Source organism: Cercospora kikuchii (genome assembly GCF_019650295.1).
Source record: "Cercospora kikuchii DNA, contig_00007, whole genome shotgun sequence".
In the NCBI taxonomy this organism is placed as follows: domain Eukaryota; kingdom Fungi; phylum Ascomycota; class Dothideomycetes; order Mycosphaerellales; family Mycosphaerellaceae; genus Cercospora; species Cercospora kikuchii.
In genome coordinates, this window is record NW_025408588.1 from 1118255 (window position 1) to 1145081 (window position 26827).

The following is a 26827-nucleotide window of genomic DNA, read 5'->3' on the forward strand; positions in this document are numbered from 1 at the left end:
CTTCCAGACCATCCAGGCACACTGCGCAGGTACTCCCAATTACCGCTTACAGTAAACGGCCATCCTCTGACGCTGTGAAGCAGGATCTCCAGGCTGATCGCGCTGCTGCCGGCCAGCGCCTTCCACGGCCACTCCCGTGCAGATGGACATGGATATTCATCTCGTCTGCAATCCCTCCCGACCCTCCCCAGATCGATGTCGATCGCTCACTGGCCGTGTGGAGCGCTCACCTCGACTCTGCCTCTGTAGCATTCGGCGTAGTGCAGCGCGGTCCCGGCGCTGCGGACCATGTTTTGTTGCGCCTGCAGCAAATTGGTGCAGGTCCCTTCGGTTGCTGCGCTGGCATTGGCAGCATACACCACAGCACAAGCCCTTCCTGTTCCCGAGACCTGGTCCCGCTCACGAGTTGCGTTTCCCACGCTTGTACCCTTGCCGCTGCCACAGGCTCCCTGAAATCTCTCGGCGTGGGTAGTCCATCTCTCATCAGATCAGCTTCGTGATCTATGAGACATGATGCTGGTCACGCAGTGGGGGTGGACTCGATCTAGGTATCGTACAGATGTGGACTTCATCGGCTGCCCGACGGATGCGCCTGAGCGTGATGTCGACCTTCTCCGACACCTTCTCTGTTCGTGTCCCTCCTGCCTAGTCCTTTCTCGTTAGAGATTTCCATACAGTGCTCCACCATCTCTCTGTATCTGAAGGGCCAGGGTGGCGTATCCACATCATTGACATCTGTCAAAAGGTGTGCACGTCCACGCGGGAGGCGAGCTGGGCTCTGCTGAAACTCTTCTTATTGAACCCAAGATCCCTTCCCTCACCGCATCTTTCCCAGTGGGAGGCTATTCTGTTCATCACTTCCGACCATCCCTCGTTCGGTCCCTTCCTGTCATACACGCACCGACCCAAACATTTTGCTCAAACTCTATCTGGCAATCACTCCAACCAGTCGTTACGGATCTCGCCCACACTACTGTCTAGCACACACCAAAGCTCAGACGATAGAACTATCCGACACTTTGGTACGCCTGAAGCGTTCATGCACAGAAGCACCTTCATGCTGACCCCGAATAGACGTTGCGGTACGGCTTGCAGACAGCGTCAACGACTTTCGTCAAGCTCATGAGACGGACACAGTGATAGTGAGTCGATTGTGTCGTGAGTAGATGCACATGTCGGCTAATATTTCCACGAGAAGCCATTGTGTGTTGCTGAGGCTCGGTTTGGGGCGCACTGTTTCGGACCAGGATCACCTTACACAAGCAATTGACCCGCTACCCACGATAAGTCTTGCACAATGGTCGCGATGCAAAGCGTAACAAAGCGCCAAAGAAGAGTGACGCGTGTGGAGCCACGAGAAGTTGCTGCTTGCGAACCAGTATGTCTTGGTCCTCGACCATTACAATCACCTACTGATTAATTTGCTCAACAGAGTCTCGAGCTGATCAAGCGATCTCTGGACAACCGAAGAGCTTACGCATTGGTAGCATTCGATGAGACTGGAAATGTCCGTGTCCATGCTTCGGAGGACGTAAAGGCATATCTAGACGAACTGAACTTGACAAGCCAGTTTCAGCAAGCCTACGAACAGTCCAAAGACAGATCTCCCAGCAACGCACGAGCGACACGACGAGGCCATCCAGTTGCCAATGAAGACCCTCTCGAAGCCGATGATTCGGCTGACGATATGGGAATGATACCCGTCACGTCTTCAACTCAGCTACGTGGACGCCGAATTTTCCAGCCCGCAAGACAACGAGGTCGTCCAATATTATCACGCCATGCGAACCGCTATGAATGTCCTACTCCGCCTCGCGAGCCGTCAATTGGTGACTGCAAGCCCCCGACGATAGTCCAGCACGAGACGCAGGCGCCCACACAGAGACCAACCAAGTCTTTCCGAATCGACGACACTGAGGCTGTCACGGCTTTCTTGCTCAACAGAGTCAAGCGCATGCAGCAATTGGCCAACAAGAAGATCGCCAAAGCATGGATCAAAGGCATCTGCCCTAAGAAACAAGCAAAGTATCCATATCAGAACAACAAGCAAGAGAAAGAGACAGGTATCAAGCCCGAGGTTCCAGCGTGGTGGCCTGATATGCAAGTCTGTCGCTTCATCGAGCCGGATCATATCAAACGCGAGGGTGAGTCCGCACACAGCCAACTTGCTGAACATCGCTAACATTCAAGTAGAGCGCACGGGATTGTGCCTACATCTCCTTCGTCTCCGCCCAACACCAGACCAGCTGAAGAAGTGGAATCGCTATGATACAGAGCCAAGCAAAACTCACATCGAACGCGGCTGGACGACATGGCTGCAAGAGCTGGCTGGGCACGAGGTGTTCGATGACCTACCCAAGGGTTCATCTCACCGCATCGAGCATCGACGAAGTCTGATGGACCAGATGTATGCAGTGGCTGAGATGGAGGAGGATTTTCTTAATGACGCTATTGGTATGTGACGCGAAGTGGTTGGCTGACCGATGCTAACGAGATATGGCAGACGGCGACACGATATACACCTATGTTGACGAGGAAGAAGATCGCAAGAACTACTCCGCGAAGCGATACAGGCAATGTTCGACTGCATCATCCCCGGACTACGAAGAGCCCAGGACTCGGTCTGCGTCTGCCGATGGCAGCCGACCACCAATGAAGAGGATGAAGCGAGATTCTGCATCTCCAGTGGCGTCAGCAATGGAGCGTCATCATTCGCATCGTAAGCATGCCACAGAGATCAATGGACCTCACACTCCGGTGTCACCGATCGCAGATCAGAAGATTGCCGTGACGACATCCTTCGCCAGCAGCGCGGACTTTGCGACAGGAGACACGAATGGGCAGCTTACAGCTGGGCCTACCCACGTCTCGCCTTACGGTCAGCAGCCATCCCAAGCGCCCTCGGCCCAGCCCCAACACCACACACACAGCCTTCCACAACACAGTGGCGTGCAAAGTTGGTCTTGGCGTAGCTGTGATCAGCCAGCACAGTGGCCTAGTGTACCGTACGGCGAGCAGCAAGGAGCTCATCTTCCATACCAGGTAATTCCGGCTCCGAACACCTTTCCAGGCCGTCAAGACTTCGAGTTCCCTCAGTATCAGCAGGCTCCTCAACCTTATATCACTCACATGACCCACGTGTCTCAGCCAGAGTTCCAAGCAACACCCAGTACTCCGGTCTACTCACCAATTGGAGCACCACCAATGTCCATGGAAGCATTCGCGATGTCGCAATCGTCCATGGCAGAAGCAGTCCCAGTGCAGCACTACGCCATGACCATGGCTCCGGCTTCATACTTTGTGCCAGCAGAATCCGATCCTACGATTGCGGATTTTCACCCTCCTATGAATATTTCTGGTCAACAGTACTCACAGCCCTACCACCAGGAGCCCGACGTCTTGGTCGACGCACAACAGCCTTTGCCAGCACAGAGCAATGCCATGGCCGTCAGCCAACCACTTCAATGGCATCATCACCAACAACACAGCCGTCATTGACCCTTCTTCGACAGATTCCCGGCATACATCTCAGCTTTCACAAGCCACTTCGTTGATTTTTCTTGATAGCGTGAAAGCGAGCGCGTCAGTTGTTCAGGCACCCATTTTCGAGGGCATTTGCCTCTGTTGTTGCAAGGGCCTATGTACAGTATCATTACTTGTTTTAGCAGCGTTGCGATTTGATGCTATTGCTTTGCTTTGCGTTGGAAATGAGAGATGAGTGATGAAGACATGAAAGAAAGGCATGGGTTGAATATACTGTGAGCAGAATAATTCCGAGCTATTTGTGCATAGACTCGATCAGCGTTAGACAAAATGTAGAGGAGACTCGCGAGCCAGTTCCTTCCCAATGTCATCAAGACGTGAAGTTGAGAGAGTTTGGATTGAGTTTGCGGCGCCAGTCATTCACCACAGTTGGTGGTCCGGGCCGGCGGGAGTAGCCGCCTCGAAACGACGCGCCTTGGGCTTTGCACGTTATCAGCGATTCCCACGCGAATGTCTTTGTTCTTCCCCATCTTCGGCATGTCTGGACCTTTTGTATTCGCTTAATCCGGTCACTCACATCGCGCGCAAAGACACATGCGGGACGGCACACGCTCTTTCCCCCTCGACAGCCATGTCGACCGGGAGAGCTCGCGGACGTGGTCGCGGCGGAGGTCTTGCTGCGCCGGGCACGACACCGACCGGAACTCCAACAGGACCTTCTCGAGGTCGAGGCAGTAGATTCAACAATGGCGCGCGACCAATGGCGAACACGACCCGAGGTGGATTTGGGCAGGCGACAACATTCCCAGGAGCTAAGACGCCCAGAGGCAATGCTTCTCGTCAACCTTCGCGAACCACTCCTGCTATGAGTGGCGCATCATCAGCTACGGCCAACATGGAGGCGCGATGGCAAGCAGTAAGTCTCTCCGACCCCAAAAGGCCACTAACGGTCTGCAGACGATGACTCGATATAGCTCAGAACAGCTCGCGACAAAGAGCGCAAGGATGCCATTCGAAAGGGCCTTATGTCCGACCCCGATAAACCTATGCGACTCAGCGAAGCGATCACGCCGGTTGGAACATGTCAATCAATGTGCGCCGAATACGAACGAGTACAGAGGGCCGTACAGCGCGATGTTTGGGACGAAGAAAAGGTGGGTGGACTTGGACGACACTACATTGGAACTACAGACCTAATACTTGCGAACAGCATCCCAACATGAGTGCGTCTACTCCTGATCAAGAGTCAATGGATGAGAGCCGGATGGTCAAGAAGTTCAGGCGATCGGCAGCAGGAGATGAGGCACAACTACCATCGGATCTTCGCCCTCCGCCTGTGCTGAAGAGGACGTGCGACTATCTTTTCCACACAATACTGGGAGAATCGCCGCTTGCAAAAGTCCACCATTTTGTCTGGGACCGGACACGAGCCATTCGGAACGATTTCTCGATACAGCAATTGAGCAAGGCCGACGATTTGAGCATTGCCATCGAATGCTTTGAGAGGATCGCTCGCTTTCACATCATGTCGCTTCATCAACTGGCTCTCGAGGAGAAGCCGTATGAGGCGTACAATGCGCAACAGGAACGAGAGCAGTTGGACAAGACTCTACTTTCACTCATGCAGTATTACGATGATTGTCGTGGACGCTTTCCTCTGCCTCACGAGGCGGAATTTCGCGCTTACTGCGTGATTTTCCAACTTCAAGATGCGACACCGGACCTCGAAGACCGCGTGCAGCAATGGCCGCGAGCAATTGCCACCGATCGGCGGGTGCAGCAGGCGTTGAAGGTGTATGCTGCTGCGTGTAACACCTGGATCTCTCAGGGACCTTTCACTGGAGTTCATGCTACATCACACGTTGTTGCACGACAGGATTGGGACAAGTTTTGGCAGCTCATCAAGTCAAGAGGCGTAACCTATCTGATGGCTTGCGTGGCTGAGATCTATTTCAACTTGGTCCGCAGGATGGTTCTCAACGCCATTGTTCGCACAACACGAGTCAAAACCGCCGGTCCTCCCAATACCGAGTGGACACTTTCGAGCATGGCCAGATTGTTTTACTTCGACGATGATCAACAGCTGGAGGACTTTTGCAGCCACTTTGGTCTTCACTTTCAGGATTTGCCGGACGGCAGTGACCGCTACTTGGATATCAGCTCAATTACCAACCGCACTCTACCCCAGAATGATGGCCGAGGTCCGCCACAATTGAAGTCATGTTTGGTCGAGAGCAAGCGAGAGCGACGGACTCCCGCTGCCATTATCGATGGTCTCAGCATACGCCAAGCACAAGGACAGGGGCAAATAGTGGAGGAAGACGATGAAGAGGGAGAAGATATGATGTATGGTGAAGATGGTGACGGGATGCAGGATGTGGAGGAGGAGGACGAAGAAGACACTCTGTTTGTGCCGGAGGGCAAGAAAGAGAGCGAAACCACAGCTGCACCGAAGCTGTCCTTTGGTCAGCCTACCAGCACAGGATTCTTTGGTAAACCGTCATCGGCTACGCCGTCTGCCTTTGGTCAACCATCACCTACAGCCGCTCCTGCGCTGGGTCAATCGCCGTCAAATGCGTCTCCTTTCGCCAAGCCCTTGAGTGGATTTGGTCAGCCCTCGCAATCCACGAATCCTTTCGCATCGGCAGGTGGAGGTACTGGTGATGCAGGAGGCGGCAGTCTTTTCAAGACTACTCCGACAATGTCAACTTTCTCTCAGGCAGCAGCACCTGCTGCAACGACCGGACTGGGACTCACGGGCACACAAATCAATGGAACTGGACCAGACGCACCCAAGCTGTCTTTTGGTGTCAGCAGCGCTGGTCAAACACCAACGACGAGCGCTCCAAGCTTCTTCGCCGCACCAGCAGCAACTGCGCCCGCGAACGTTGCCGTTCCCAGCTTGTTTGCACCCAAAGCGCCGGCTGTCACAAGCTCGACTGAAGATAAAAGCCCGACTTCCGCCGCTGCACCTCTCGGCGCGAGCAACCCTTTCGCCAGCAGCGCAGCGCCTACTTTCTCCTTTCCGTCATTCGCGCCGACGGAGCCGAAGTCACCTGCACAGCCCGCGGAACAGCAGAAGACGTCAGGGCTGGGTCAACCATTTGGTGCCACAACGCGTGCGCCAAGCCAAACTGCACAATCTGAAGCAAAGTCTACTGTGCCACCTCAATCCCCACCGACGGCTCAGTCGACATCAAACACAACCTCACAACCAACAACTACCGTCTCGCCGCCGAGTGGCTCTTCTTCTCCGCCGAGACGACTCTCAGCGTTGGACACAAAACCCAAGCGGCCATCACCGCTGTCGAACTCCTTCACTGCAAGCGACGAGGCAGGTGCTGACAGCAGTCACCTACAACCTTCAAGTCAACCTGCTAAGCCATCGCTTACTTCACAGCGCCAATCGCACGCAGCTACACCTACCGCGACGCGTGCAGATACATCAGCATCGGAATTTGACGCGATCATCACGCGGCTTGCGAAGGAGCTCGTGGAAGACCCTACGACTGGCTACCTCAAGCAGTACGTGGAGTTTTGCGTGCGTGGATTGATCACGGAAGTGCAAGAGAAAGTCTATCTCGAGCGCATCAATCAGGAAGCCGACGATTATCGACAATTCTGCCTGCAGGACAAGTTCGGGAAGAGGTGGCGGGAAATTTCGCGCATGCGCCGTCTGAGACGACTACAAGCCGAGCGGAGGAAACGACAACAACGAAGACTCCAGGCATCGCAAGATCAAGAGATGGGTAACAGCGGGAGTGTTCTCGACACTTCTTCACTTCGCTCTAGCAGGGCTGGCTCTGTCATTGCTCATGCCAAGCCCACTAAACAGGCAGCGGTCGACGCTATGTTCCAGTCGACCAACGGAGGAAGTCGCTATGCAGCGAATGGGCAAGCACGAGCTGGCAGCAAGCGCACGGCGGAGTCCGTTGACGGCAGCTCTGTCTCGACGACTGGCCCGTTGGGTCACAAGCGCGCGAAGAGCACCAGCTACGAGGACAGCAATGGCACCATGGCGAGGTCGACAACCGCTGGTAGCCCCGAAGCGGACATCTTGAAGCGTTCATCTTTCCTCGGATTCTCACTCGCAAGCGATGCGACTCATCGCACAAGCACCACCAAATCGACATACTTCCGGATGAAGGCGATGGGATTGAAGCCGAATCGCAGTGCTCGAAGTGGTGCGGAGCGCGGCACCAAGAGGTCCAGGTCGGACTCATTAGATGCAGCTTCTCCAAGACTGAGTGCTTCCTCACTGGCACGCTTGGACGCTCATCAGGACCAGGATCGCGCATTGATGCCGCCCCCATCAACTAGATCCGTCCGCTCCAAGACTGATGAGGATGACGAGGCTCTTTTCGTGCGACTTCGCGCTGCTAGAGAGGCACTAAAGGAGAGCGAGACGTTCATGCGATCCGAAGTGGCTAAGGATGAGGACCTTCGTCGGAGTCGAAGTGCTTCGCAGTCTGACGGCGAATCTCCGTCTCTGCAACGTGCACGCGCAGAAGCTCGACTGCGGTCATCAGGAAACTCTGATCTTGGTAGATCAGTCAACGATCGCGACGTTCCTGCTTACCGGCTCCGCGAAAGCAAGTTTGTGCCGCGGGAGCAGTACTCGAAAGCTATCGAACGAGCGAACGAGATCCGAGCTTCCAGGTCTGCGCACAACAGTCGACCATCTTCACGCACTGAAGATCGCGAGGCTGAGTCCACTCTCAAGACGACAGGTACTGGATTCGGTGCAGATTCCACCAACCAACACACCTCATTCGGTCTTGGGAATGGCAATGGTGGCACTATCGCTCCGCCAGCACAAGTTGCACCAGCTGTGCAGCCGGCATCAGCGCCAAGCCCATTTGGCGTCTCTTCAGCCTTTGGTCGGGCAAGCCAGTCTGCGAAGCCATTGAACCCGTTCTCACAGTCCCCATCTTTCGCAACGGCCAGCAATCATGTCAATCCTTTCTTGCAGAGTACGAAGTCGGGGCCGAATGGAACTGCAAACACCGGGCCCAGCGTCGAAGACACGCCATCCACAGTTGAACCCGCTGACTTTGCTGGCTTTGACGATCAAATTCTCGATCAACCCGTCACCGGCCAGAGCAGCAGTCTTTTCACGCAACAGCCCTCGTGGAGCTTTACCACCGCGCCCGAGGAGCCCGAGCAGAGCCAAGACCACACAATCCCGCCGTCTCAGATCCCTCAGGCCTTGTCAGCGAGCTTTGGACACCAGGACGTCGCTCGCCAGAGTCCATTCGCTCCCACTTCGAAGGGAAGTCCTACTCCACCGGCCAACTCTTACATGCCTTCTCAGGCTGCTTCGGAAGCTATCTCGCTACTGTCTGACGATGAGGAGGACGAGGTCGCGCAGAAAGATCAAGGCGCACAGGATGTGGCATTCGGCCAAGCACAGTTCTTCAATCAGGTCAATGCCGCTGCTGGCCTGGAGGGCTTCGTGGATGATGTGCCAGCTCAGAGCCACTACAGCAACAAATTCGCAGCTCTCGCTGACTATGATGATGGCGATGCTGGAGATGACTCTCCTGGTCACAGCGAGGATGAATTGGAAGAGGGCGACGACGAAGAGCAGCTCCCTGGCAGTTATCACCATGGTCCGCCTCTCACCGAAGAAGATCTCGAAGATGAAGACGAAGAAGACATCGACGAGGACGGCTCTGATCAGCCCCACGGCCAATACATGGGCGAATACTCTGAAGACGAAGAAGGATCCGGCGACGGCGATGTGGAAGATGAGGGCGACTTCGATGAAGAAGGCGAGGAATATGATGAAGATGAGGAAAGCGAGGGCGATCCAGGCGTGTACGCGAACGGCTATCAACATCAACACGGCCGTCAGGTGTACGCTGCTCCGCCTAAGCGGCAAGTCAACGAGGCCTTGCAGCAGGTTGGGAATGATGAGAATGAGCCCATTGAGCTCAGCGATTGAGTTGTCGGGTGTGTGTACAGTAGAATTGTATGAAGGGGAGTGCGTCGAGATTCGCTAGATGCGCGAATAGAATGAAGAGATGGCCAAGAGCCATGAAAATACAATTATTGCATATCATGTGGCTTCTTGATGTCTGTTATCAGTGTTCAGGAACGCTCGCTTCTTCGTCATTGGCTCCCGTGCTAGAATTCGTGTATCCGTGTTGCAAGGGTCTGCTTAGGGTTACGTGAGCAGAAAGTTGTGGGACGACGATGGCGAGCTGATGCGCACTTCTATACAGATAGTGAGCTTTCTGCTATATCTTTGATATATTCCGAGAATACTTGAGCGGTTTGGACCTGTCGGTTGCATGTGTCGTGACGCTGTGTTCGATTCTTTGATTTTGGTGAGTCTAGCTAAATGCCCGCCATGCGTGAGTTCGGGTTTGACAACATACTGCCTCGACATTCCTCGGTACACGAGCACTGGACGACTTTCGACACACGACTCAGTGCGAGGATAGTCAATGATTTGGCGGGCTGCTATGACAGATTCGCAGGTATCAGAAAATAATAAAAGAGAGTTCACATGAATGCAAAGAGTCCATCACTTCGTTTTTCGTCAAGCCGCGCCTGCTATATATCTCCTCAAGCCGCAACAAATCCATGCTCCAACACATTCAATTTCTCTCTCATCATTAGCCAGGCTCGCCGGTGCTGTCCTGGCCCTGAACCGACGAGGGGGTTATTTTGATACACAGCTATGATGTCCATCGCCTGCAACAAGAACAGCACGTCTTCACGTTTTAGACCGATTTCTATTTCTTCTTCTTCGTCCGCATCGGAGCCGTGCCAAGTAGCCGCGAAGTACTGTCTAATGACCTTTGCCAAAAGCTCGACGCTCTCGAGACGCATGCCTTGCAAATCTTTCGAGACGGGGTATGTTCCTGCTGTGACGGTCCAGTTTCCTGCTTCTTCGCGCACGGGTTTCACGAAGCGGTTGGACCAGGCTGAGGGGAAAGAGTCTGTTGAGGAAGGGGTGGAGATTGGGAACGTTTTCACTTCTTTCTTCAATTTCGGTCTCTCTATTCGGACGTAGAAGCCTGAGTGCCCTTGCCAACGCATGGGAGCGGGGATGTTCCAGTGGCGACTGAGTTGGAGACTGCGGACTCGGGATAATGGACCGGGGGATAAGCTGTTCATCCAGGTGGTTAGTCGTTTGAGCCAGAATTGGTGGCGGTCGTCCATGGCGATTGTGAAATTGGAATTTGTGGTGAAGATGCCGAGAGTTTCATGGCGTAGAAGGACATTGACGCGACTGATTGCGGGTGTAAGATTGGAGTAGGCTGTGAGAGTTTCGATACGGTTGGGTTGGAGATCGGGGAGGTAGTCGTAGATTCTGGAGGATGAGGTTAGTGAATCGTTTGGTGGAGGAGAGGATTGCGTCTGTGTACCTCAATCGTAGCTCTGCCGGAAGGGTGAGAAGGGACATTGTGTCTGTAGGTCAGTATGGCAGAGTCGTGAATGTAAACATAGTCACGGGTCGTCAGATACATATATGCACTAGCTGATGAGGGGCAGAAGGTGTCATCGGGAGCCTGGAGGAAGCGAAGAACAAGCGATCTCATGTGGACTACAGGTCTGAAAACATCACCGCCAATACCGCTGCCATCGGAACTCCATAGTACATGAGTTGTTGAGGAGGTTGCGACCAAGACGCATGTGTATCGACTTTCCATGTGAAGTCCGGCGCGAGAGGGTGAACTTGGGTGATGGCACGTGATGCGGAATTAGCCGGCAGCGCTCTCCTCCTCACAGGCTTTGCCGCAGGGCGACAGCAGAGCCCGTTCCATCAGCAGCGTCTTCTCCACCATCGCCGAGGAGACTCCCGCTACGACTTTCTGCGAAGTCTGTCCAAACACGCGCGACGCGCGACGGAGCGGACTGCGACTGCGCAAACGACCACGCCCAACGCGACGTGTCCACTCTTTCCACACCACACGCCCTCCCGCGACGAGGCTCCCATCACGCCTGCCCACACCCTCCCACCACACGTCCTCCCAGCGACTTCCCCAGGCCGCGTTCGAGGTCACGGGCTTTGCGACATCACCACCCGCATTGGACACTTTCTCTTGCACCCCCGCCCACCCGCCGTTGATGCGCGCCGCCGCCTAGGATATCTCATTGGTGGACGGGACACGCGCGTCTTCAGCTGGACGCTTGCGCCGTGAGGATACCACTGCCGGGGCGATATCGCGTCCTCCATCGCCCATCATGGCTGCGGTACAGCCCAACCAAGGCATGCCGCAACAGCAGCAGCAGCAGACGCAGGGCAATGCTGTCGTCAACCAGGTCCTGCCGCCTGGGATGACCGGCGACCAGGTGAAGGCCATGTTCCAGGTACGCGACAATATGGCTGTAGACTCGTGCATGGAAGGATACTGATATGACAACAGGAGTACCAAAGCAAGAGGAGACAAGGTGTGCCGGATTCCGACCCACAGATGCAGAAGATGCGCACCGTGTTATCGCAGGTGCAGCAGCGGACGGAGCAGGTGAAGCGCATGCAGCAAATGAAGGCTGCGCAGATGGCGCAAATGCGACAGCAGCAGCAGAGTGGTATGCAGCAAAATGGCGCGTCCATGCAGATGCAGGCAAACGGTGCTCCCGCAGGTATGGCTGGGCAGCCAGACGCGCAGGCGCAGACAAGTCAGCAACCAGCCGTCAATGGGACATCGCAGCTCAATGCCCAGGCAACACAGCAAACGCCCACCGGTCCATCTTCAACCCCACAGCCTGGGCAGATGGATGCTGGCAAGGAGAACCTGAACAAGAAGCAGGTCGAACTCCTTCGATTCCAGATGCAAGCATTTGGCGCGTTGCAGAAGAATCAGGCCATTCCGCCTGCTATAGCAGAGCGCATATTCGCTTCACGACAGACGCAACGGAGTCCGAGCCTCACCGAGAATGTAGCTGCCGCAGGCAAGACGCTGGAGGATGCCTCAAATGGCTCAGCAGGACCGAGCACAGATCTGACAACCCGACATCGCTTCGAAACCTTCACAGACCCTCACGGCCTGATGCTCAAGCGCATTAGCTATGCCGATCACGCCCATCGACCCTATCGACCGATGATCCCCAGCATAATGCCACTCGGGATCGATCCAGAACGCGTGCGGGAGGAACGAGAAAACATCGTCTACAACCGAGTGCTGACACGGAAGAATGAGCTGAGCAAGCTATCCGCGAACATTGGCGGCTGGGACCCAAGCAAGTCAGATGTACCAGAAGACAATGCCCATCTCAAGTTGCGAGCGATGATCGAGTACAAAATGCTCAACTTGCTACCAAAGCAGCGCGAGATGCGACAAAAAGTTGGGAGGGAGATGATGCTTTCCGACAATCTGTCGATGACTGCCAATCGATCCATGTACCGTCGGGTGAAGAAGCAAAGCCTGAGAGAGGCCCGCGTCACCGAGAAGCTCGAGAAGCAGCAACGCGATGCTGCCGAGAACAAGGAGAAGAAGAAGCACAATGAGTACATTCGATCGATCATGCAACATGCCGAAGACATCAGAAACGGCGCTCAGGCTCACAAGCTCCGCGTGCAGAAGTTGGGACGCATGATGATCTCGACACATGCCAACATCGAAAAGGAAGAGCAGAAGCGTATCGAGCGAACGGCGAAGCAACGTCTGCAAGCCTTGAAGGCCAACGACGAAGAGACCTACCTCAAGCTGTTGGGACAAGCCAAGGATTCGCGTATTTCACACTTGCTCAAACAGACGGACGGATTCTTGAATCAGCTCGCGGCATCTGTCAAGGAACAACAGCGGAGAATGGGTCACGATGTCCAAGACGAAGTCGAAGAAAACGACGAAGTCGACAGCGAAGACGAGACTAAGCCGAAGACGGATTACTACGAGATTGCTCATCGCATCAAGGAAGAAGTCCATGCGCAATCGTCCAATTTGGTTGGTGGTACCTTGAAGGAATACCAGCTGAAGGGTTTGCAATGGATGATATCGCTGTACAACAACAACCTCAATGGTATTTTGGCAGACGAGATGGGTCTCGGAAAGACGATTCAGACAATTTCTTTGATCACGTACCTGATCGAGAAGAAGCGTCAACAAGGCCCGTATCTCGTCATCGTGCCGCTGAGTACACTGACGAACTGGACCAACGAATTCGACCGATGGGCTCCAAGTGTCACCCGCATTGTATACAAGGGAAATCCGACTCAGCGAAAGGTCTTCCAAAACCAGATCCGCTATGGGAACTTCCAGGTTCTTCTTACCACCTACGAATTTATCATCAAGGATCGTCCGATCTTGAGCAAGATCAAGTGGCTGCACATGATTGTCGACGAAGGTCACCGAATGAAGAACGCTCAGTCGAAACTGAGCAGCACCATCTCTCAGTACTACCACACCCGATACCGCATCATTCTCACTGGTACTCCTTTGCAAAACAACCTTACCGAATTGTGGGCTATGCTGAACTTCGTACTGCCAAATATCTTCAAGTCCGCGAAGTCGTTCGATGAGTGGTTCAATACGCCTTTTGCCAACACAGGCGGTGGCGATAAGATGGAGCTGACAGAAGAAGAGTCACTTCTTGTCATTCGTCGTCTTCACAAGGTGCTCCGACCTTTCCTCCTGCGTCGTCTGAAGAAGGACGTCGAAAAGGATCTTCCCGACAAGCAAGAACGTGTCATCAAATGCAATCTTTCCGCACTCCAGGCCAAGCTGTACAAGCAGCTCATGCAACACAATCGCATCAACGTTATTGGCGCTGATGGCAAGAAGACTGGCATGCGCGGTTTGAGCAATATGCTCATGCAGTTGCGAAAGCTGTGTAACCATCCCTTCGTGTTCGAGGAGGTGGAGGATCAAATGAATCCAAACAAACTCACGAACGACCTGATCTGGCGTACGGCGGGTAAATTTGAACTGCTGGACCGCATCCTGCCCAAGTTTCAAGCGACAGGACACAGAGTCTTGCTGTTCTTCCAGATGACACAAATTATGAACATTATGGAGGACTTCTTGCGATTCCGAGGCATCAAATACCTGCGATTGGATGGATCCACAAAAGCCGACGACCGATCCGAACTGCTCAGATTGTTCAACGCACCCGACTCTGAATACTTCTGCTTCTTGCTATCCACTCGTGCCGGAGGTCTTGGTCTCAACTTGCAAACCGCCGACACGGTCATCATTTACGACTCTGATTGGAACCCTCACCAGGATTTGCAAGCACAGGATCGTGCTCATCGTATTGGTCAAAAGAATGAAGTGCGTATTCTTCGTCTGATTACTAGCAACTCGGTCGAAGAGAAGATCCTGGAGCGCGCCCAATACAAGCTTGATATGGATGGCAAGGTCATTCAGGCTGGTAAATTCGACAACAAGTCCACCAACGAGGAACGTGACGAGATGTTGCGTGTCATGCTGGAGTCCGCAGAGGCCGTGGATCAAATGGAGGGCGACGAGATGGACGATGATGACCTCAACGACATCATGATTCGACACGAGCACGAGCTGGCCATTTTCCAGGAGATTGATCGGGAGCGAGCCAAGAGCGATCGCTATGGCCCCGGCGACAAGAAGTTACCTCGCTTGCTCGGCGAGAGTGAGCTTCCGGACATCTACATGAATGATGACAATCCCGTGGTAGAAGAGATTGAAGTCAACTATGGTAGAGGGACTCGTGAGCGTGCCAAGGTGAAGTACGATGATGGGCTCACCGAAGAACAATGGCTCGAAGCCGTGGACGCAGACGACGACACGATCGAAGACGCTATTGCGCGGAAGCAAAAGCGTATTGCCAACCGATCAGCAAAGAAGGATTCACGACTACGCGACGGCGAAGGCGTTGATACCCCTCCACCTGGCATGGATAGTGAGGACGAGTCGCCGGCCCCCAAGAAGCGCTCCCGAACGAAGTCTCGGCCGGAAAAGCGAAAGGCGGATGAGGCCTCCATGGATGGCTTGCCCGAGCCACCGAAGAAGCGTGGTCGAAACCAGAAGATCACAGAGACGCTATCAAAGGAAGATCGTGAATCACTCCAGCAGATCCTCGACAACGTGCACGACTCGTTACAAGATCTCGAAGAGGAATCGTCTGACCCGAACGTACCTCCGCGCGGGATCATTGACCCCTTCCTCGAATTACCGCCGAAGCATGATTATCCAGACTACTACCAACTGATTAAGAACCCCATCTGCATGAAGCAAATCGAGAACAAGATCAACAAGAAGCAGTATCAGAGCGTGCGGCAGTTCAGAGCAGACATAGCATTGCTGTGCAACAACTGTCGGCAATACAACGATGATGCTAGCATATTGTTTGCTGACGCACACACGATTGAGGTAAGTCATTCCAGTCCCTGCAGATTTGAAGAATTTTACTGACCTGCGCCCAGCGTGCGTGTCTCGAAAAGCTTCGCGAAGAAACTGCCAATTTCCCACAATGGCAAGACTTTGATGGCGATAGCGCAGATGGCGGGTCGACCAGGCCTATGTCGGGTGTCAGTACACCGCAGCCAGCCAAGTCAGGCATCAAACTGAAGCTGAACGGCGCGAGAGCTAACGGCAACTCATCGCGGGGCGGCACAGAAAGCGTGGCTCAGAGTGACGACGAATAGAGGCTCTACGACTGTTGATGGCGACAAGGATGGGATTTGTTTGCACGATACCGGCGTCGAAGGAATTGAGATTGGTATGACAAGATCATCCGCAAGGAGCTCACCTGCATGGTATCCACGTCATGCATTGGCGGGAAGCGAGTTTCATTTCACGCAGAGAGGAGAAAGAAGCGAGCTCTTTTGATGAGACGAGTGGCAGAGTTGTAGTAGACGCCCGGCATAGGGTGGTTTCAGTGCTTCTACATTACTTCAGCTTATGTACTTTATGCTGCGTCTCCTAGGAGAAACAAGTAACGCTGTCAAGGAACAGTATTCACTACGTTTACACTCCAGTCTCATAATCAAGCCTTCAAGTGGTTGGATTTGAGGTCTCGGCTCGATGTCATTAGACTCATCATGCTTACACTCAGCGCAATATGTTTTCGTGGGTATCTTGGGTCTCTTTTCTATACATGTGCATCTGTCGTTCTCCATACACTACCTCCGAAGATCTCAAGTTCATGTGTTGCAAATATGAGCTCTTTTCCGTCATCGACACTTTTCATCATGTTCATAGAAACGCATTCATGCATCTCAATAAAGCACTCCCTTCGTGCTCGGAACTTCTCCTTCCCTTCCAGCAACAGGTGTCGTCGCAAACCTCAACGCAACAGCCAAAGCCTTGAACGCCGATTCAGCACGATGATGATCATTGTTCCCTCGCAGACAATCCACATGCATCGTAATCCCTGCGTGCAACGCAAAACTCTCCAAACAATGCGGTAGCATCTCACAGCTGAGATCTCCAATCTTTTCTCGCTTGGTTCCAAGATCAATGACTGAGTATGGACGATTCGAGAGATCTACGACCGCGCGGGAGAGAGCTTCGTCGAGGGGTGCGTAGGCTGATCCAAAGCGTGCCAGGCCTGTGATTGTGCCTAGGGCTTGTTTGAAGGCTTGGCCCAATGCGATGCAGGTGTCTTCGGCTGTGTGGTGGTCGTCGATGTGGAGGTCTCCGACGGTTTTGAGGCGGAGGGACCAGCCGGCGTGTTTGGCAAGGGCGTGGAGCATGTGGTCGAGGAAGCCGATGCCGGTGGAGACGGAGATAGTTTGGGATTTGGAGGCTTGAGTGGCGTGGCCATCTGTGGTGCCGTTGGCGATGTTTTCGAGCTCGGGGAGGGCGCCGCCGTCGAGGTTGAGGGCTAGTTGGATTTTGGTTTCGTTGGTGTCGCGGGCAATGGTCGCGGAGCGGATGAGCTTCTCGGAGGACATGATGGGCGGTTTTCTTGATTATGGGTAGTCGGTAGAATTTGTTCAATCTGAGGAAGAGGTGAGGGTATGTAGCAGAGATTCTACAAAAGTTGTTGTGACGTCGGATCGCTCTTACTTTGAAGCACAAGCATTGGCCAGACCCTGCAGTCGCCGGTAAAACCTTAAATCCGTGCCTGCCTCTTCGACATTTCTTCACCAGGGCTTATCGATACCTTCTCACAGAGCTCGCAAGTCTCACGAAGCTCAAGATGTCACACGACGAAGAAATGGCCGATGCGAGCGCAGGCGCCGAGATTAATGGCGAAGAAATTGTGGTCGGCAAGCAGCGACTGACTCTGGTATGCCTTAACCGCGATTTTGTGGAAAGTGAACATAGCTGACTGGTCGCAGCTTCGCGGATCCACCGATACGGCTGCATCATTCGCATTCGAGAAAGAAGATCACACTCTAGGCAATGCGCTCCGATACATGATCTCCAAGAAGTGAGCCGAACCTATGCCAAGAACCATCGCATCAAGCCAGATTCTAACAAAAACGCTCAAAGTCCTGATGTCGAGTTCGTCGGATATTCAATACCACACCCTTCAGAAGCCGTCATGAACCTGCGAATACAAACATGGGGTAGGCTGATTGTGCGTCGTCACTGCGATGAGCGAGACCGCTAACATTTACACGCCCAGATAACGTCAGCGTTTTTGAAGTTCTCAAGAAAGGTCTCCAGGACCTTGCGGACATGTGCGATGTTGTTGAGGAGAAATTCACTACTGCGCGCGATGATTACATGGCCCAAAACCCTGATGGCGTGCACGACAAATGATGAGTGAGCACGTGGAAAGGGAAGGAGGCTGATCAGATCAGCCACGCAAGTCATCCGAGAAGAAGAAGCGCATGAATAGCAGAGCGGAGCCGAGGTTGGCTTGAAGATGGAATGGCCGATGTTTGAGAAGCAGTCTATGCTACCATGGATGCGACCAACCTCCCAGGCCGACTCGGAGAAACCCAGCGATGAATCGAACAAGCAAATCGCTGCGACGAGTGAATCGTGCAAAGCAGGCACGAGTGCGACAGTCAGGGAGGAAATGCTTGCCGTTTTGGCAAGAGAGGACACGGCGTAAGTCAGTTGGGTAGAAGCAGCCTTGATACGGGTATGATATATACAACATGCTGCGAGCTCTTTCGTAACGATCCGTGCTCCACACTCAGTTGCGGCCCTGTCATATGTCGTTAGTCTTTGCCCCGCGTGCTATGGCGGACGGTACTCACCTCAATGAAGCCTTGAATGAAGTTCTTGGGCAGTCTCGCCTGAGGATCCTCCTCCGCTCGGAAATACTTCAGCACGTGCGTGAGTTGTTTCCAGAAGTTCAGCGTTTCCTGCAGCGAACACAGAGTCAGCAAAACGGCCCCGTCGTTCAGCACCAATGCGTTTCGTAGCAGTTTCTTATGTCCTTCCTCTCTCGCTTCGCTGAGCTATCCCATCGCGTCCCTCAATCCCGCTTTCTCTTCTGCTCTCATCATAGAACTCACCTGAAACTCCTGATGACTATTCATCAACAGCACATCCACCGTCTTTAACTGACTAACATATCGATGCCGCTCGAATTCCTGCCGGACTTTTGTGCGAATCGAGGAGACGGGCATGTTGAGCGAGTACATGGTTTGGACTTCCGGGGCCTGAAGCAGCTTCCATTAGCAAGAACTCTCCTCGTCCTCCTGACACCAGCGCCCTGTCCCCAGGCTGCAGAGTCCTCCCAGTGCCCATTGCAATACATTCCACGTACCGCCCTCAACCAGTCCCGGTAACTCGCGAGAACCCTCGTCTTCGCATCGCTCCAGCTCTTTGCTGTTGTGCAGGTTAGTCTCGGTTCGCTGTAGGGGATCTCGAGGTCGGTCGTGTCGTACATGAGCGCGTCCGCTGCGCGAGGTATGTCGGGTTTATGACCATGGTGTGCGGTGGTGTGTGCGAGAGAGTGGGGAGAGAACTACATTCGTTGCGCGGTCGCGGTCGCTCAGATGTGAGGTCGAGCTTCGGAATGGCGCATTGGACACACCTTACGTAATCAGTCAGCCACATTGGACATACAGCCACGGCCAGCATACATCAACACATTTTAGAGGTAGAGGACGAGCGAGCATTACAGCGATCTGGTCAATTGCGATCAATTACTCTCTATGCACGTATGGACAAGTATTTACAGCTACAGCCGAACAGAAAAAGGAAAATCGATCAATTGACAACGCAAACCTCCCATGCTCCATGTCCGTTAACAGTACAACGCTTTTTCTAGCACACGTCCTGGAAAGCAGTAGCCTCTCGCTTCTATCTCGAAGCAAAGACGGCTTCCTCCCCAAGGCCACACAAGTGGCTCCGAAATGGAAAACACAGAACAAGAAATACAAAAAGAGACGCATGCTCGCCGCCCGATGTATCGATGCTCCTCATGCCGTGCGAGATCATATAGCCATCATGTATGCTTCACATTCAAGTCTCTCACTCATACTCGTGGCGGCTAGCTGTCATCGACCAGCTTTCTCGCATCATGCGCCTTCTTGGCATCCTTGTGCAGGATGTCAAAATCACCAGTCATCTCACACATGCCTCGGAAAATGCCCTTATCCGTGCTGATGAGGTCGTATGGGTCACCATACTCAATCACCCGACCTTGATCAAGCACCAGCACCTTGTCGTAGTCAATGATAGTTTGCAGCCTGTGCGCGATAGTGATCGTCGTGTTCTTAATCTCTCGGATCGTCTCTTGAATCTTCGAATCGGTTGCGTAGTCTATAGAAGCCGTGGCCTCGTCCATGAGCAGGACTTTGGGTGCCTTGAGCAACGCTCTCGCCAGACAGAGAAGTTGCCGCTGACCTTGAGACAGATTGGATCCGTGCTCTGCGACGGGGGAGTTGAGGTTGCGGAAAATGTTCTTGTTCTCGAGCGTTGTTGGGCTGTCCGGGGTGGAGGGGCTCCGCGCAACAGCTGTCGTCTTGCTGGTCGCTGCAAGCTTCTTGGTGGGCGTGTCAGGCGATGCGCGTTCTGAGGCATTTGTTGGTGTGTCTGGCCTTGAATTCGATGCCGAGTTGCTTGCTGTGGCAGCTCCGACTAGTTGAACGCCTCGGAGGGCTTCGAAGATTTCTTCGTCTGTGAACAGGCCAAATGGGTCCAGGTTGCTGCGTACTGTCCCAGTGAAGAGCGTGGGATCCTGAGGAACCATGACGATGTTTTCACGCAGGTCTTGAAGACCGATGAGGCCGACATCAATATTGTCGATCAGGATCTTGCCCTGCTCTGCTTCAAGAGCTCGGAAGAGGGCCAACGCGAGCGAACTCTTGCCAGCACCAGTCCTGCCAACAACGCCAACCTTTTCGCCTGGCAGAATCTTGAAAGTGACATTCTTTAGGACGAAATCGAAGTCGCTGCGGTATCTGGTACTGTAGTCGATGAATTCTACAGCTCCCTGGCTCGGCCAGTTCGCTTCAGGTCGATTCTCCGGCACAATCGGTGCAGCTTCTTGGTCGACGTCCAGGTACTCTTTGACTCGCTCGATAGCATTCATGTTCTGTTCATTGCTTGCATAAAGTCGAACGAACCAGAGCACGTTCTCAGTAAACGTTACAGCATATGTCATAGCCAAGCCGGCAGCACCAGCGTCCACTCGTCCAACACTGAGAATGACGAAAACTCCAGTGAAGAAAGAGACTAAAGCACCGACAACGTCGACGCGGAACGCCAGCCATCTGTTTGCTGCCCAGAGGTAGATGAAGGGTCGCGAATGAGTATTCACTCGATGCAGATTTTCGCGGATGAAGCGCCGCTCATCTCCGTACGCTCGAATTGTTGTCATGCCGGTCAAAGTCTCTCCAAACTGTTGATACAGCGGGCTTCGCTGCACTGATTCTAGCCGCTTGAGATCTCGAGAAGAGCTGATGTACACTTTACCAATCATAAAATAGAGAATGGTGATGAACACGCCAGCAATCAGGAAACCAGGAGTGATGGCTGAGATCAGGACAACAATGGTGATGATTGAGAACAGGCAGTGCACCACGCCAACGGCCACTGGTGCAAGTTCTTGGTCGACTGCTTCGATGTCCTTGGAGAAGCGGTTCATGATCTGACCAAGTGGCGTGGCATCGAAGAACCTGAATTTGGCGTGCATGACCCGTTCCATAAGCTCCCTATGCATGCGCTTGGAGGCCGACAGAGAACCACCGAAAAGCACACCTTCGCGGAGAAGCGTAATGACCATGTACCCCAAACCTAAAATTGCATAGCCGGCAAGATAGTAGCCCACGTTGACGTCGCCATTCATGACTTTCATGCCCTTGATGTCTTGCAATGCTGATTGAGCTGTGAATGGCTGAGATGTGAACGGCATGTTCCAGACGCAAGTCCCCGTCCGGAGACAGCTCGAAGAGCTACTAATGCCACCACGGATGTGTGCAATGTTGTAGGTATGATTGTGTGCAACGCCCAGCGCCAAGTATTCGTGCCTGGTATATGAGTTTGACCATCTTTGAATCCAGACATTGGTTGCAACTTGGGAAAGTTGTTGCAATGCGAAGCACATGGCTGCGAGCATCCAGTAGAACCAGCCACCCATGTATCTGAGATACATGGTGATGATCGAGAGTTTCACCGAACCTGATGCCTTCTCCTCATCGAATATTCCCTTGCTATCAACTGGCTTGTTCATGCCTGGGATGTCCTTCGAAATGACATGAGTGAGGGGATCGCCGTGAAGTGTCTCGTTTGTCTCTGTTCTGTCTGTCTCTGTGCGCTGCAGATGCCCATTCGCATGACCTGGTCTGTCGTTTGCGAATGAATGGAGTTCGCCAAGACTGTCGCCGCCTATGTCCGAAGGAACCCTTGAAGGCAACTTTGAGGCAACTGCAGATTGTGGTTTGAGATCGAACTTGCTTGCGTCCTCAGCAAGCTTGCCTGACTGAATGACATCGTATGCAGTTCCTTGAGAGGCTACTCTGCCGTTGTCGAGCACGATGGCGAAGTCGGCGTGTGGGAGGCAGAGCACTGCGTTGTGCGTGACCAGAATGCACGTGCGATTATACATTAACGGGCCCATTAGAGCCTTGTCGAAGATCCATTTGGCCGTGTGGGAGTCGACTGCACTGAGGACATCATCGAGAATGACGTGACGGGCGTCTGAGTAGAGTGCGCGGGCAAGACTGATGCGCTGCTTTTGCCCTCCGGATAACGTGACGCCTTTTTCTCCGACTAGTGTCTGATCGCCTCCATCAAGAATCTCGAGATCGCGTTGCAAAGAACAGGCAACTATGACGTTCTTGTATCTCCTTGGATCGAATCGGCTGTTGAAGATAATGTTATCCTTGATGGTTCCATTCATCAGCCATGCCTGCTGAGCGCAATATGCAACGCTTTCCGTCAGGCCAGTATCTGGATTCTTCTTCAACTGCTCACGACTGCGACCGCCTGGCAGATAGACTGCACCATTCATTTTGGTCATCTCACCGAGCAGTGCCATAAGGAGAGATGTTTTTCCACAGCCAGTTGGCCCAATAATAACGTTGAGCTGCCCAACCTTGAAGAACAGATCGAGATCAATCATTTTGAAATCTTCTGCATCTTTGCCGCCCCAGCTGAAGGTCGCCTTCTGGAAGCCAATGAGTGGCTCACCAGTATCGTGGTCGAAATCCTCTTGCAATTGACTGTATTTCTCCGTCTCTGGCTCGTTCAGATATTCTTCGACACGATCAATAGACACTTTGGATTCTTGCACGTGAGCAACCATGTCCGCAAGCTGATCCAGAGGCATGCGCAGCAAACTAAACAGTGACAGCGCGGTGAATGCAACAGATGGAATGAGGTCCTTCTTCTCGACTACCGTATAGACCAGGAATGTCAGAAAGGTGATGACTACCGGGGCTCCAGACCAAATGGTGGCGGCGGCTGCCCAAACGATATATCGGTTGCGAAGGTACTTGAGTTCGACTTGGCGTTTCTCGTCGACTGAGCCCAGGAACCTCTGCTCCCATGCGAAATACTTGATGATGCGAACGTTTGTCAGGACCTCGTTCGTGACATGAATGCGGGCATCAGTAGCTGCGAGGATTTGTGCTTGCACGGTGCTGAACTTCCTTGCGATGTACATATTGACAGGAAGCAGTGCTGCCATCATGCCAATGCCGACGATACTGCTATTGCCCAGGAAAAGGTAGAGCAACGCAATTGCAAGAATGAATTGCACAGGTGTCTCGGCCCAGAGAAAGTGTAAATAAGCACTAATCTCGGCGACCTTGAAAGAATCGACTGCCATGAGGTTGATGATCGCTCCAGAAGTGACCTGCTCGTCTGAACCTTCCGCTGGCTTGTCAGCGTCGGCTTCGTCATTTTGGCCGCTCTTCTGCTTCTTCTTGCGTCCGAAGCTCAATGCTTTCTGAAGGAAGTTTCGCTTGCTCTCGGCATCATCTTTCAGCTTCCCTTGACCGAGAACCTTGTCGGCCGATGCTGCAGCGCGCCTTCTCAAAGCCTTAGCGTAGATCTCTCCAATGATGATGGCTCTCAATCTGATACAGATCTTCCTGCCAATCCACAGAGCTTGGCCATTTGCCAGAGCACTGACGCATCCCGTGACGAACAACAGAATGACGTACAGCCAAGCTGCATTTCGAGGAGTTTGCGTTGGTTCCTCCACGTATTGCAAAATGACTTTGAGCAGCAAAGTGGGCAGGAATGTGACGATACCAGATATTACAGCCCAAAGACCCTGGATGATCAGGTCGCGTTTGAAGTACTTGAGTAGATGCCATGCTAGTATCGAGGTCTTCTTCAGCTGTCGATAGTCGGCCAGAATCACAGCAGCCTTGTCGCTTGGCATCAGGTTCCAGACATCCTTCATTTCGAACGACTTCTTGTACCCAGTCCACACGATCGAGTCGACCCAGCTAAAGGTGGCCAATGAGAACACGCTTGCGAGTGGCTCCTTTGAAGGCTCGATATTCTCTTCGTATTCGATCTCCACTGCGTGGTTGCCTTTTCGTGAGCATAGTGCAATCATGGCAAGCAAGGTCGTGAGGGCGAAATGAGTGCTCATGAGAACCTCGGCGGTCCTCGACTCGGGATGTATGATCTCTGAACGGAAGACGAGCACAGAGAAAACCCATTGAGAGCAGTAAAGGACGGCGGTGTGGTACCATAGCTGTGGGAACGACCATTTTGATGTGCTCGAGAACAGTAAACGGCCAGAAGCGAGTACAGCAATATATGCCCACACGGCGACTTCTGCAAATGCAGCCATCCTGCCTCTCGGCCTGCCCCATGCTTGCAGAATCAAAGCCGCAACTTGGACGCCCAGCTCGGCGAGCACTGCAATCTCCTCGATGAATGTGATCCATACTTCGCCTCTTGGTCGGTCCACCGTAATCGCCGAGGCATTGGTGTGGATCTTCGTCAGCTGCAGAGCCAGCTGCTCGTTCCGCCGCATCTCGTCGTCGCTGCCGGTCTCTGTCGTGGCATCGCTGTTGCTGTCCACCTCTTCGCGCCCCCGCGCATCATGATGCCCGCCATTCGGTATTTTCTTGTAGCCTTTGCTCGATCGCTTCGGTGTTCTCGTCGCTCGAAAGATTTGATATGCCAGGTACAGTGCCGATATCCCGCATGTGATCAACGGCAATAAGGTCTGCAGATAGTCATGCTGAAAGCACCGCGAGAAGTCGTCGCTGTGCCAAATCGCGCCTCTACACCGGGCGAACATGACTGCGGGCAGTACGGCGTGTAATCAGTCCAAATCCGCGTGGCAATCGAGGTGGGCGCACTCAATGGGGCATTGTGAGGAATGGAAGCGGGCGGCGGGGCAAGACCACGGATTGTCAGGCAGCGAGGCGATGATGCGAGTGAGTCGCGATGAGTCGACAGTGGAGGCGCGCACACACAGCTCGACGGAAAGGATCGACGCTACTGGGTGATGTTATGTAGTAGCTGCGACGAGCTCGCGAACGCGCAACACGGGAAGAGTTTTAGTGAGAAAGCAAATGGCAGCACGGCAACGAAGCCATGACGAAACGACTGCTAGCGGGACCGCTCCGGCGCAGGCAAGCTTCGCTAAGTTCGCGGTTAGCCAGCATACCCACCGCACTCTGCAACGGCAGCATGGGCACCGATCCGCCGTTGGGAGATTGTTATCACCGCCTACATACGGACACCGCAACACGCCCCGAGCAACGTCGGTGTGGCAGGTGAAGCCCCCGGCCAGCGACCGGGGCCTTATCTGCGACTGGCGCGGCCACTACGACTGAACGAGGCATGCGAGAGCCAGCTCTGTGCCGTCGTCGAAGGAGAGCATTGCCGCAGGGCACAAGCTTGACCATCCTCCGCTTGCGTGATTTAGGCAGGTCTGGAGAGCGCATGCATACAAGCCCTCCACTCTCCGCACGTTGTCATACGGGAAAGCGGTAACGTCTGGCTGGGATGCGCATTATGTGTCACCCAGTCTATGCATATGTACAGGTGCGATGCCCGCAACGGTTGTGAGTCAATGCATCCTATCGCTCGGAACCACTGCTCTGCCAATCGAAACCGCCTCAACTGCTGGTCACGACAGCAACACCCTGCTGAACGCCCGCTACACCACTATGTATGCGACTATATCGAGCATATACCGGTCTTTGTCGGTCCTGTGACTAATGCTGCCGATGCATGCTCATCTCGAAGCTGCGACAGGTGTCCATGCTGAGTACTTGGGTTTCGTGCTGTGCATCTATTGTCAGTGCACGCCACCTCCGGCCGGAGGTAGGTAACTCACGTATTGTACGTCTTAAATGCGCTCCTCGAAGCGGTGAGCACTGGCACATGCTTGGAAGGCTCCCATGCTCGTACTTGGCGTTGCAGCAGCTTATCCTCTGAAGGTGCCTTATCCACCATATATGACATCCAGGCGTGCCTGAACTTCTATCAGTCGTGCTCAGTGGCAATTGAGTGCAAGTGAGCATACCAGCCCGGCTCTATCTGTGACCTAAGCAATGTCAGCAGTGTCTCAATATATTGCCTGCCACGCGCGTGAAGCCTTACGGATCATATTCGCTGTCCTTGTAGTCGACCCAGCGTGTGCGCACTTTGTCCAATGTCAGTCCCCTCTTGACAGACCTCTGACCATTGTCACATACGAGGCAGCTCCTCCTCCAGGTTCTCAAAGTACTTGTTGCCGAAACGATCAATGCCAATCAGTGTTCCGCGCTTGGTATCACCTGTCTCCCTCAGTGTCCGTCTTTTGTCGCAGCTTTCGTCCTCGTCATACCGATATACTACCAGATCGCACTCGAGTCAGTATTCGCTGCATGTGTGTCGTGATTGAACGTGGATCGGGGCATTCGTACATGAAGTTGGTGTCCGTACTCCTGCGAAACTGGTCAGCTACAACTCCGGCACGCTCCTCGCGCAGCGCATGTACCTTCAATCCGATACTCCGCAAATTGCGGAGGGTCCGCATGATCGTCGACATGTTGGCGGTGTTGCTCTGCTCAGAGGACTGCCAGCGCGATGTTGGT

At 53.5% G+C, this 26827-nt stretch overlaps 8 protein-coding genes across 9 annotated transcripts; 4 read left to right on the forward strand and 4 right to left on the reverse strand.

The window, feature by feature from the left end:
- Nucleotides 1–1297: 1297 nt before the first annotated feature.
- Nucleotides 1298–3498, forward strand: CKM354_001053700 (uncharacterized protein; the record flags this gene model as incomplete). The annotated part of the gene is made up of 4 exons (XM_044805998.1): nt 1298–1378; nt 1433–2144; nt 2194–2454; nt 2504–3498. The coding sequence occupies 4 exons, from the start codon at nt 1298–1300 to the stop codon at nt 3496–3498; spliced, it is 2049 nt and encodes a 682-aa protein (XP_044661933.1).
- Nucleotides 3499–4114: 616 nt separating this feature from the next.
- Nucleotides 4115–9430, forward strand: CKM354_001053800 (uncharacterized protein; the record flags this gene model as incomplete). Its single annotated transcript, XM_044805999.1, has 3 exons — nt 4115–4399; nt 4458–4637; nt 4694–9430. The coding sequence occupies 3 exons, from the start codon at nt 4115–4117 to the stop codon at nt 9428–9430; spliced, it is 5202 nt and encodes a 1733-aa protein (XP_044661934.1).
- A 626-nt stretch (nt 9431–10056) lies between these two features.
- On the reverse strand, nt 10057–10900 carry CKM354_001053900 (uncharacterized protein; the record flags this gene model as incomplete). Its single annotated transcript, XM_044806000.1, has 2 exons — nt 10057–10807; nt 10863–10900. The coding sequence occupies 2 exons, from the start codon at nt 10898–10900 to the stop codon at nt 10057–10059; spliced, it is 789 nt and encodes a 262-aa protein (XP_044661935.1).
- Nucleotides 10901–11682: 782 nt separating this feature from the next.
- CKM354_001054000 (uncharacterized protein) lies at nt 11683–16060 on the forward strand (the record flags this gene model as incomplete). Of its 2 annotated transcripts, XM_044806001.1 has the most annotated exons (4): nt 11683–11808; nt 11865–12027; nt 12082–15785; nt 15839–16060. In XM_044806001.1, the coding sequence occupies 4 exons, from the start codon at nt 11683–11685 to the stop codon at nt 16058–16060; spliced, it is 4215 nt and encodes a 1404-aa protein (XP_044661936.1). The 2 variants fall into 2 exon arrangements, with proteins under 2 accessions (XP_044661936.1, XP_044661937.1); XM_044806002.1 differs by having other exon boundaries at nt 11865–15785.
- Nucleotides 16061–16633: 573 nt separating this feature from the next.
- Nucleotides 16634–17311, reverse strand: CKM354_001054100 (imidazoleglycerol-phosphate dehydratase HIS3; the record flags this gene model as incomplete). The annotated part of the gene is made up of 1 exon (XM_044806003.1): nt 16634–17311. One exon carries the CDS (start codon nt 17309–17311, stop codon nt 16634–16636), a length of 678 nt encoding a protein of 225 aa, XP_044661938.1.
- Nucleotides 17312–17559: 248 nt separating this feature from the next.
- Nucleotides 17560–18128, forward strand: CKM354_001054200 (uncharacterized protein; the record flags this gene model as incomplete). The annotated part of the gene is made up of 4 exons (XM_044806004.1): nt 17560–17649; nt 17702–17793; nt 17856–17932; nt 17992–18128. 4 exons carry the CDS (start codon nt 17560–17562, stop codon nt 18126–18128), a joined length of 396 nt encoding a protein of 131 aa, XP_044661939.1.
- A 1690-nt stretch (nt 18129–19818) lies between these two features.
- Nucleotides 19819–25038, reverse strand: CKM354_001054300 (uncharacterized protein; the record flags this gene model as incomplete). The annotated part of the gene is made up of 1 exon (XM_044806005.1): nt 19819–25038. One exon carries the CDS (start codon nt 25036–25038, stop codon nt 19819–19821), a length of 5220 nt encoding a protein of 1739 aa, XP_044661940.1.
- Nucleotides 25039–25983: 945 nt separating this feature from the next.
- CKM354_001054400 (uncharacterized protein) lies at nt 25984–26781 on the reverse strand (the record flags this gene model as incomplete). The annotated part of the gene is made up of 7 exons (XM_044806006.1): nt 25984–26032; nt 26086–26223; nt 26275–26295; nt 26352–26394; nt 26447–26516; nt 26657–26677; nt 26731–26781. 7 exons carry the CDS (start codon nt 26779–26781, stop codon nt 25984–25986), a joined length of 393 nt encoding a protein of 130 aa, XP_044661941.1.
- Nucleotides 26782–26827: the final 46 nt, after the last annotated feature.